The 12,262-nt window shown below is 43.6% G+C and overlaps 1 protein-coding gene across 1 annotated transcript; it reads left to right on the top strand.

The window, feature by feature from the left end:
* Positions 1 to 322: 322 nt before the first annotated feature.
* LOC306788381 (protocadherin-10-like) lies at positions 323 to 7,440 on the top strand (the record flags this gene model as incomplete). Its single annotated transcript, XM_079283894.1, has 5 exons — positions 323 to 1,051; positions 4,008 to 5,819; positions 6,542 to 6,603; positions 6,718 to 6,830; positions 7,166 to 7,440. The coding sequence occupies 5 exons, from the start codon at positions 323 to 325 to the stop codon at positions 7,438 to 7,440; spliced, it is 2,991 nt and encodes a 996-aa protein (XP_079140020.1).
* Between the last annotated feature and the right edge of the window lie 4,822 nt (positions 7,441 to 12,262).

Raw genomic sequence — 12,262 nt, 5'->3', positions numbered from 1 at the left:
GGACATGGTTTTGATCGGGCTAGTAGGCAGGAAAGATTATCCGAGCAGATGTCGTTCCCCTCCTATTGGAACAGTAGGGCCAATAATAAACACATGGACACACACACACACTGCGCACACTAATATGAGATAGGCTCGTAGCCCTCACATCCCTTTCTCTCTCCTCTCTTTTCTCTCAAGCAGACATCTCGCTGGTTCCAGTCCTAATGTCAAGTTTTTTCCAGACCGTGTTTTGCACAGTTCTGCCTTAATTAATCATCTTGCATGCGCACACCGGAGACAGAGTCAGTAGTGTGAGTTGCGCACTGTTTCAGCTGTACAGATGGACAAACAAGGGGCGAAGAAAAGACTGTTTGGGAAATGGCATGCAGTTTGCCGTTTTGCGTTGTTCACTTGTTTCTTGGACGCAGTCCGGGGACAGATTCGGTACTCTATCCCGGAGGAACTGGAGCATGGGGCTTTTGTTGGCAACATTGCAGAGGACCTGGGCTTGGATTTGGACAAGCTCTCTGCGCGCAGATTCCGAATAGTCTCAGGTGCCAAGAAGCAATACGTGGAGGTGAATTTAGAAAATGGAGTTGTATTCGTCAACGAGAGAATTGATCGCGAGGAACTCTGCGAGCAGAGTTTGTCCTGCTCTTTTCACTTGCAAGTAGTCATCGAAAACCCTCTGGAGCTGTACAGGGTAGAGATGGAAATTTTGGACGTGAATGACAACTCTCCCAGTTTCCCGTGGACCGAGTTCAATCTGGACATATCGGAGTCCGCTGCGCCAGGGTCCCGCTTCCCACTTGAGAGCGCACAGGACTTAGACGTCGGATCCAACTCGCTCCGAACCTACTTGCTGAGTGTGAACGAGCATTTCCTTTTGGACATACAGACGCGCAGCGATGGCAGTAAATTCGCAGAACTAGTCCTACAAAACCCGCTGGACAGAGAGCAGCAAGGTGCGCATCAAATGGTCCTAACGGCGGTGGACGGAGGCGCGCCGGAGAGATCCGGCACTGCGCAAATCGATATCACCGTTTTGGATGCGAACGACAACGCGCCCGTGTTCGCAGCAGGGCCGAGATCCTTCTTGTGGCACGCGTCAGTCTGTGGCACGCAGCGTCACACAGCGTCCCTCTCTGTCTCTCAGCGTCCCTCTCTGTCACTCAGCGTCCCTCTCTGTCACTCAGCGTCCCTCTCTGTCAGTTCAGCGGAAAGATTCAGCTGTGGCACGCGAGCATAGTTCGGCAATTGTCAAGAAGCTGCGGAGCTGAGGGGGCGGAGCCACATTTCCTGAGACATTTCCTGAGAACACCCGTTGTTGTTACGACAGATCAGCTTCCATAAATCATTTTTATGATTTTAGTTGAGTCACAGGAGCCCCCTGTTCTCTGTATGCATCCTTAGAGTAAGTACGTTGTACTTTTTTGTTTCTCATTCATTTTATTTCAGTATGATTTAGCTGGTTTTGCAACAAAATGGAACATAATACACTTTCTAAATTATTACTTTTATAGTCACTTACAACAATCGGCTACAATAATGAAAATAAATCATCCGTTTTAGAATCATTTAAAAGTATATATTAAAATTAAGACATAAAATGTCCAATCCAAAAATACAGGTTTGAAAATATCTTCACTCTTCCTCTGCTTATATGTATATGTATGTCAGTAGGACATATGTTAACTGTTAACAGTTTACAGCATACTTAAATAAATATAAATAAATACAAAACACACGCACACTTTGTACACACACTGCAGCAATTCTTTTGCAGGAATATGAGCATATTTTCCCCCTCTGGCGAAATACAACACGTCTCATGCCTTATTTTATTTTACCAGTTGGTGGCGGTAATGCGCCAATTCGTTTGCCAACCGCCAGTACACCAAAAGGGAGGAGAAGAAGAAGCTTTCCGTGCCTGTGTTGTTGTGCTCATGAGCGACAGCGCTACGTACCCCGTTGTAATAATACTATGAGTGAGGAGCGGAGGACCCAGTCCTGCTGCCAGGACGGAGTCATCAGGGTAGTGTAAAAAAAGTATTTCAATCTGCACAGGAAGACAGAGGGTTACGCAGAGTAACAGAGCGTGAAGCAGTGTGACGGAGCTTGAAGCAAGGTGACGGAGCGGGACGCTGGGTGACCGAGCGGGACGCTGGGTGACCGAGCGGGACGCAGGGTGACCGAGCGGGACGCAGGGTGACCGAGCGGGACGCAGGGTGACCGAGCGGGACGCAGGGTGACCGAGCGGGACGCAGGGTGACCGAGCGTGACTCAGGGTGACAGATATTTGATGTTGATGGTTAATTTGCAACCAAGTTGTATACATCATGTATTTACTTGTTATTTGTATGTAATAGAAAAGTGAGCATGTGTACTTCATGAAGCAATAAATAATGACAATTGAAAAATATAGAGAGATGTTTGGTTCATTCTTTTCAAACACTAAGCCTAATTTACCTGAGTCATTGATTTAATTGTCACACTTAAATCCTGAATTGACTGGTGAAACAGAAGAAGTTAAAGGCCAAGATGAGAAGATATAATGTTGGTCAAATACTGTGGTCCAAATTCAATTTATTCAGTTGTATTGGCATTGAGATATAGAAAGTTTGACTCTAGAATATTCAAACAATTCCGAATCTCACAAGACAAGAGCAAAAACAAGATGAATGTGTTCTCCTTTCTTCGTTGCTGTCATGTTAACTGTCTTGTGACTGCTAAGATTGATCTCTGGAGCTGTAGGTGGAGGCAGACTGTCAGAAGTCTTACTATTTTGAAAATGTATCACTGATTGTGTTACTATGGTAACTGAAGCAAGGTCTACTGGAGGCTGTTTAATAATAGAGTGCAGTGATGAGATTAACGTGTTATACATTCATAATATCAGCAATTTCCTGCCACGTTTTTAATATTTTGTGATCCTATATTGAACGTAATTTTCTTTTCTTTCTCGGAACTGAATCACGCCGCTCGTAGATGAAAAGCAATACGTGTTTGGGATCGTGTTATAAAACGTGTTAAAGGGAACGATCTACGTGGATAACCTGTGGATACGTATAGTAGGTCGAAGTAATCAGCATACTTTTAGGAGAAAGGAAGTTGATTGACTGACTTGTACGAAGGAAATGGATCAATAAAACACGTATTGCTTCTTCTTCTCCTCCCTTTTGGTGTACTGGCGGTTGGCAAACGAATTGGCGCATTACCGCCACCAACTGGTAAAATAAAATAAGGCATGAGACGTGTTGTATTTCGCCAGAGGGGGAAAATATGCTCATATTCCTGCAAAAGAATTGCTGCAGTGTGTGTACAAAGTGTGCGTGTGTTTTGTATTTATTTATATTTATTTAAGTATGCTGTAAACTGTTAACAGTTAACATATGTCCTACTGACATACATATACATATAAGCAGAGGAAGAGTGAAGATATTTTCAAACCTGTATTTTTGGATTGGACATTTTATGTCTTAATTTTAATATATACTTTTAAATGATTCTAAAACGGATGATTTATTTTCATTATTGTAGCCGATTGTTGTAAGTGACTATAAAAGTAATAATTTAGAAAGTGTATTATGTTCCATTTTGTTGCAAAACCAGCTAAATCATACTGAAATAAAATGAATGAGAAACAAAAAAGTACAACGTACTTACTCTAAGGATGCATACAGAGAACAGGGGGCTCCTGTGACTCAACTAAAATCATAAAAATGATTTATGGAAGCTGATCTGTCGTAACAACAACGGGTGTTCTCAGGAAATGTCTCAGGAAATGTGGCTCCGCCCCCTCAGCTCCGCAGCTTCTTGACAATTGCCGAACTATGCTCGCGTGCCACAGCTGAATCTTTCCGCTGAACTGACAGAGAGGGACGCTGAGTGACAGAGAGGGACGCTGAGTGACAGAGAGGGACGCTGAGAGACAGAGAGGGACGCTGTGTGACGCTGCGTGCCACAGACTGACGCTGAGTGACGCAGAGGTGCCAGTGCCACAAGAAGGATCTCGCTGTCTCTCCGTGTTCGACCAGTCGTTTTACAGAGTGAGGCTCGCTGAAAACGCACCCAAAGGCACAGTTGTCATAAAGCTCAATGCGTCCGATTTAGATGAGGGTCCCAATGCGGACATCACCTATTCATTCAGCGGCCACGCTCCCATCAAAGTGCGCCAGCTTTTCAGCGTGGACTCGCGCACGGGAGAAATCAAAGTCAAAGGAGTGATAGATTACGAAAAGGCCAGGATGCATGAAATTTACGTTCAGGCAAAAGACAAAGGGCCCTCGGCTGTGGCGGTTCACTGTAAAGTGCTGGTGAACGTTTTGGATACAAACGACAACCTCCCGGAGGTGATCCTGACGTCGGTGTCCACACCTGTGCAGGAGGACGCGCCCCCGGGAACAGTCATAGCCGTTATCAGCGTGATGGACAAGGACTCGAGTGAAAACGGGAACGTGGACTGCGAGATCCCCCACCAGGTCCCATTCCATCTCCACTCATCCTTTAAGAACTACTACACATTAGTAACTTCTGACTTTCTGGACAGAGAGGCGGTCACGGAGTACAACATCACCCTCACAGCGCGAGATATGGGCTCCCCACCTTTATTCACGAGGAAGACTATTTTTGTCCAAGTGTCCGATGTGAACGATAACGCGCCCCGCTTCAAGCAGCCCTCCTACACGGTGTATTTGACTGAGAACAATGCTCCCGGAGCATCCATCTGCTCGGTGACTGCGCTGGACCCGGATTCTGGTCAAAACGCATACCTCTCCTATTCTACACTGGAGGGGGACATACAGGGCATGCCCGTGTCCACGTACGTCTCCATAAACTCAGACAACGGGAACATTTACGCGCTGCGATCCTTCGACCACGAACAACTTAAAAACTTCCAGATCACCGTTCAAGCTCAAGACGCCGGGTTCCCGCCTCTGAGCAGCAACGTCTCCGTGAACGTATTTATTTTGGACCAAAACGACAACGCGCCCGTCATCGTGTCCCCTGTCGCGCAAAACGGCAGCGCGCCCAGCGGAGCGGTGCCCCGATCGGTGGACGCCGGTTACCTCGTCGCCAAGATCAGCGCAGCGGACGCGGACGAGGGTCAAAACTCGCGTCTGTTGTATCATCTGCTGCAAGCGACAGACCCGAGCTTGTTCAGCATCGCCTTGTACACGGGCGAGATCAGGACGATGCGCCAGTTCGTGGAGAAAGACGCCACGAGGCATAGATTGGTCATTCTCGTGAAGGACAATGGTCAGCCGCCCCTCTCGGCCACTGTTTCCATCATCCTGTCAGTGGTTGACAGCCTGCCAGATTCGCAGCCCGATTTGGGTGACCTGTCACTAAGCCCACATCACAGCTCCAACTTCACCCTGTACTTAATCGTGTCTCTGGGCGCAATCTCCTTGACATTTCTGGTGGCTATCATTGTCCTGGTTGCGGTGCGGAAACTGAAGGGCAGACCGTCCAGCAGAGAGTCCGACTTCCCCTCGATCAGCTGGAGTTGCTGCTGCTGCTGCTCGCGCTCGGAAACCTCCTCCACCACCACCACCACAGACGTGTTCAAAAAGTCCAACTTTAACGTCTGGATGTCCACAGGCGCGTCCGGCTGCGCGGAGGCAAACAGCAACGGCGCTCTGCCTCAGGTCTATTGTTACAAAATGTGTCTGACACCGGAATCGTCCAAAAGCGACTTCATGTTTCTGAAGCCCTGCAGTCCTGTGATGTCAGTTCAGCAGAACAACGCCAAGAGCACAGATTACCTCACTTCTGGCTGGAGTACGCTGGAGCGTAATGAACTGGTCAACAACAGAGCAGCAACTCCAAACGAGGTAACATATTGAAATGTGCAGATAGAAGTCATGACATAAAGGTCAGCATGTCTGTCACACTGTATCAGTTTTACACGTATCCATGTCTCTCTCGTCCTGCTGTCTCACTTCAATTACAAATGACAGCAAGGTGGACTGAAGGGCAAATGTCACAATGCATTTTACAACTTTACATCTTCAACTAACCCACATGTTGTGGTGTCTGGGCAAATTACCACAATGTGTCAAGGTGTGTGACAGGGGCGTGACAGGTGTTGCAGGGATAAAATAGATGCACGCTTTTGTTTTAATCACAGACTTGGAGCTGCATCTGATCTTAACTCAGCGGCTGTATTCGCTCTCTCGTCAACAAACAGCATCTGCATATCCACCAATACTAAACCTCACATCAAAGCAGATGAGTTACAAACTAATTGAGTCCTTTTTAGGAGATGTGACATCTTCTTAGTCATTATAAAGCTGCATCAGAGAGCCTTTTATGTAATTTGTTAAAGTAATAAATGCATAAGCCAGTGTAGTCCAGTTTATTTGAGTCTAGTAAACATACAATTAACATGAACAACAGACAGAAAGGAATGCCAGTCACTCTGACTTTGACGAAGCCGTATCATGTGATGTATTTAGCCTTGCCATTATATGTACATGAGTGCATAGACATAAATGCAGTGCCATTGTTCGACTTGAGGTGGCCGCTCAGTTTTTTTTTAAATGTTTTTGTGCAGCTTACGTATTCAAACAAAGGCTGGACCTGGACCAAGAACCAACGCAACTCAGCATACAAGAGGTGAGTACATTAGTTGCGTCAGTTACAATACACACACGTGCACACACACACACACACACACATGTGCACACATATGCTTAAAGTTATACTGAAGCTGTCTCCTTATCTCCTCAGGTATAGTTCAGCAAATATGGAGGGCACTCTTACTCGCCAACAAAAGTCTGATGCCCACGGGTTTTCCTGCTCTGTGGCACCACAGTACTGGACCTGGGGAAACCACACGAATGGTAGGCGGCAACTGTGCAATTTGGGCTCATTGTGGTTTGCATAAAAGAGGGTGGTGGGTTGGGGGGGGGGGAGGGGGGCTCTCTCCGCATCTGTGCCTGAGGATTTGGTCTGAAATATAAAATGGTAAACTGAAAAGCAGATAATACCAGGCCCCAACACTGGGGGAGTGGGGGGCATTTAAATGCATCAACATGAGGATTACTAAAGTCCCTGGAAGATGTGTTTAATGCCTTTAATACCACCGTATTCAGATCAAGTATACTGTATGTAAATAAGAGCTGTTTGCAAAAAATAATCTTCCGATACAAACTGTAATTTATGCGCATTTTTACAGACTGCAAGATATCTCTTCAAGAGGGAGCAGTCCCTCACTACCCGTGGACTCCCAAGTACACTCAGCCTCACTCTGAACCACCAGACTACCAGCACAACGTGTACATACCTGGCAACACGGCTGACCACAGCACTCTGAAGCTGGCTCCCAGAGGGGAACTGGATGTGTACAACACGTTCTCCACTTTTGGAAAGAAAAAGAGATTCATCTCAAACTATGAACAATCGTTTGACAACGATGATGGTCTCATCGTAAGTCATGACATCTTCAAATGATAGCGATACTGTTTTTGTATATGATATGTAATAGTTACCGTCCGAACTATAAATTGCTTCTTGGAGGCTGACCAACTATGTTTCCCCTTTTTTTCAGTGGAATTCAATACTCCTTAAGTATATTTTTTATTTGTGTAAATACTGAAATAAAGTATAAATAAAGTCTATTTTGAGTCATGGTGGGTTCATGGTTGCGAAGGCTGTAAACTGGAGCTCTAGCGGAGAAGGTTTTTCTTTTCCAGCAGCGGTGAGCTCAGGTAAATGTGATTTGGTCTGTTTGGAGGCTGCTGGTTCTCGGAGTGAATGTCTATTGTGAAAAAAAAATCACAATTTCAGCAGCTTACAATCTATTACACAAGGCTCGTCCATGTACCACTCGCTTTTTCATACAGACACAGGGACACGTGCTCTGTGTCAAAAGTGAACTGACAGCCAGAAACTTTATACTTTATAGCCTTTGAAGTAGCAGTGTATTCCTCAAGCTAACACATTTAAGATATGTTATTTATATATATATATATATATAACTACAGTCTTTGTGGGCATTGTTCTTCACAAATTGCTGTAAATCTTGGTTAAATAATGCAGCTGTGCCACAGTTCAACATCTTTCATCCGATCATATCTGGTGCATTAAGAGACAGGTCATGTGTTTGTGTCATTAAAGGTTATACAACAGAAAAGACATTGAATGCCACAGGCATCTGCTTTCACAAAGATGACATTGAAATGATGAGTGAAACGCTGGAACGTGTCCACCGAACAGTGGTCAGTGAGGGATTGTTTTACAAGCCACAGCATCACCGCTGTGCTGGTACTCACTGGGCCTGTGCAGTGGACCGTCACGCTGACAGTTGTGACTCAGGAGGGCAACAACACAGGTGCGACTGCAAATTAGACACGCACACACCTCTTTTACCACTCAGATTGTTTGATCGCAAGCAACTGCTAGTATAATTCAGTCACTGGTTATATGCATTCTAGATTTGTATTCATCACCGAATGTGAATCACTCTATATATATACTTTATGTACTGTATAGATCAATATCAATAAATCTGTCCCTGAACGCTGCAGTTGTTGTTTATTGACCGACATATTTCACTCCTGTCATTTAATAAGCCAATGTGTTTCTCTTGCTCTGAAATAACGTCTAGAGTAACGTAGCATTCATTTCACCGTGAATAAATAAATGCACCAAAAACAATGAAGCTGTAAAAGTAAACTTGTGGATGTGAAGTCAAAGTCGTCAAAAGCTGACGATGAGATTTATCAGATTAAACGGTGTAAATTACAATAACAGTGAATTCAGTCTGTGCCCAGATGCTGACATTGAGATTTATCTCCAGAGGGGTGAGGCGGTGTGATCCACGGACTCGTATTTTTCGGACGTCAACTGTCAAGACCACTGCACAATTCTTTTCCCCCAGGTCCCTGCAGAGATACAATCAGGCGTAATCATTTAAGGCAACTCCTCTAAATCTTCTCAAAGTTGAAGGCAAGAACCCAGGCTTAGTCAGGAGCATCCTCCCTTTACGACATGGACACCATGCAGCGTATGAAGCCTATGGAAGAGGAAGCTGTTGTGACTTATGGCCTTGTGTGATTTAACCTTTTCTCTTGACATTTCGGTCAATGAAAACCAGGGTTTTAACTACAACTCTGGAGGTAATCCTCAAGATCTGTCGCCTCTAACTGAGCCATTGCAGACCAACGGGTTCATCTTGGGCTTGGGCATGACTGCCTCAGTGAACTGTGTTAACTTCAAAAAGCTGAGTGCCAAAGGGTCCGTTTCAGATGTATTTCGAACTCTCTGTTCATCGAGTCAGAAGGATAAACCCTTTGAGGAAAAAACTGTATATATATCCCCGTCAGTTAGAGACTATAGGATTTGAAATACAAATCCAGATAGGCCCACAACGACATCCTGCCAATAATTACAGATACTCAAGCCAAGATTTATATTTGACTGTATCAGTACCAGTACCAAAATCAGCCAGGCTTAGCAGTCATAATATGTCCCATGCGCAATAAGCAGAGTCACATAGCATATGTCTTGTTTCGGTGCCATGTAAAATCTGTTCAGAGACCAATCTGTGTTGTTTTATTTCCTTCCATCTCCCCCTTTTCTCACCCAACAATCCATAGCTTCACCATGGGGTTGAGCAGAAGAGTCTCCCCTGTTTCTCCACTAGAGGGTTCCTGTCCCTCACAGACACCTCTTTGAAAGAAAACAACAATACCTACAATATGTCTGTGCATGGTATGCTGGTTGGCATTCACCATTTCATTTCAATAACGGTCTTGAATAATATTTTACTCTTTTATCAGCCTCATCTGACAACTAAATGTGCATTACGACGGCATATTAGTGCATTTGTATATTTAAAAAAATACATTTAAATGAGTTTGTAAAAAAGGAACGGAATATGTCTTGTATATCATTTAATATGTCAAAATTGCTACATACATTGATATATATGGCAGCACAGTAAATCCGTACTGTATTAAAATGCTATTTTCATGCCCCATGTTTGCCAGGAGCTCTAACGTAAGCCCTCACCCCTGCTGTATACACTGCTGGGTGTTGGGCAGGGGCCACTGCTTCTATAAACAGTATGCACGTAACACCTAGCATGACCATGACTCCTATATCCCTCGTTCAATTAGCAACTGGGTGAGAATGGCGCCTGGGAATATATGACTTTGACGGAGAAAAGCAATGCATTACGTGGAGATTGACAGACAATCATGATAAAATAAACTACAAAGCAATCAATATATGTAGAAAAATCACAGCACCCCAAAACACACCCACTGCAGTGCTTCCTTATTCCAAACATTATGTGCACAAAACAAACAAGAAATAAAATGACTTATTAGTGTACGGTTGTATCTGCAAATGGATGATTATTGGCTATTTCAACTCCAAAGATGCAGTGGCAATACTAACAAGATGTATAATAGCATTTCGCTCATTGCTGATCCTTCATCAGGTTACATGTTTTACATGTGAGCTTTAAGATGCTGTAGGCGTCTTGCTGGGATGGATCAGGAACATGATGAGGGCATCGGGGTTACTTGTCTCTAATTGTTACAGTCTGTTATTACTGCATGTCTCTTTCTCCTCAATATGTTTTCACTTTAATCAACACAACAAAATGTTGATTTTAAAATGGATAGCCCCTTTGCCTTGCTGTCATACTATGGGAACTATGTGAAAAGGGTCACTGGGTCTTTACTCAAAAAGAGAAACCTTTAAATTTGAGATTTAATTCGGACAAAGCTCTCTGGCAAGTCATTATTAAGTTATTTCAACTACAGGTTTGTCGTGGCATCCCAAATATTTTGTCCACTTTGACCACTGTTGTCAAAAGCAAGTTAAACTTTGGGCCTGACATCATGTTAAAACATTTCTGGTGTTGTTTTTGATCAGGGACACAATTTCAGGGTCCTAAAGCCCTATTAAATATACCATTGTGCAACACAGATATGTCCTTTTTATACAGACATAGGCAAAATGGATACTATGAAACACTGAATTATTTAAAAAAAATAACTCTTTAAATGCATTCAAGTAACAAATAATATAGCGTGTGTGATGTGTCAGGTCCAGATCCTCCTGTAATTCTTCATATTGTCACCAGATGGAGCTAAAGGACAAGAATGCTGAGGACCATCCACATCTTACTGCCTATCATATCAGTGTACACTCCCATTCGTTTGGGAATCCAGACCTATTAAAATATAGCAGCAAGCACAAATAATAATGGGAAGTAAAAGTTGTTTGGGCCATGGCGCTACCCATGCAAAATGGTCAGTGCAAAGCTTTACTGTGCAGTAGGTCGCTGAGAAGAAAAATGTAATACGTTTGCTGTGAAAACATTTCAGTGTCTTTTAGAAGTATTACAACTTCATGCCTATTATCTGTTTGTTTGATGAGGTTAGATTGAGTGAGGAGCGGTCTGCTAGACAGAAGGGAAACAAATACAACTTTACTCTTAATATATTTTGATATATTATATTATAATTATTATCATATTCTAAATCTCAAATGGGATACAATGGACTATTATTTTTCCAACAATTTCCAGTCACTGTCAGCGATATAGCCTTTGAGAGTATGAATATATTGCATCTTAATACGAACAGTAACCACCATAGGGACAGAGACAGATATGAATGACGCAACATACCAACGTTTCCCTGTGATCCACTTTTGGTAATATTTTGACTGTAACCTTCAAAGTATTGAAGGCTCTGGGAATATCCTGGTCTCTCCGAGAATATTCTTTGACATATCTTCACAAAACATCTGGATAATGTCCATGGAAGGTCTTTGAAATATATTTGAAAAAATACATCGGAAATAAAATAGATTTGAATTCAAGAAATGAATAGAACCGATTTCTCCTTTGAACCACATATCTGTATCCATCATAGTGTGAGTCTATCAGGCGAGATACATGAAACATGTCCAAGGAAATTCATGGGAATAATATTTTGTAATCATGAGGGAGATTTAAAAAATAAATAAAAAATTGAAATAATAAAAATAATAATCTCAGGCTGCGTCACAACTAGCCTTTGTATATTTGGACAATATTTTATTTAATAATATTCACTTTAAACTTAGGCTACCACCTAATGCCCTTATGTCCACCCCGGCTCCTCAGTGATGCCGCCCCCAGCAGCCCACACAGATGCTGCCTCCGCCCCTGCAGAGCATTTGCCGTGAGCGCTCCGCTCCTCCAGCGGTACCGTGCGTGGCCTGCTGCAGCTACAGCTACAACTCAGCTACAACTGGTGGAGGCAAGAATGAC

The sequence above is a fragment of the Melanostigma gelatinosum genome (assembly GCF_949748355.1).
Source record: "Melanostigma gelatinosum genome assembly, chromosome: 14".
In the NCBI taxonomy this organism is placed as follows: domain Eukaryota; kingdom Metazoa; phylum Chordata; class Actinopteri; order Perciformes; family Zoarcidae; genus Melanostigma; species Melanostigma gelatinosum.
This window is presented reverse-complemented; position numbering and strand designations above follow the sequence as displayed.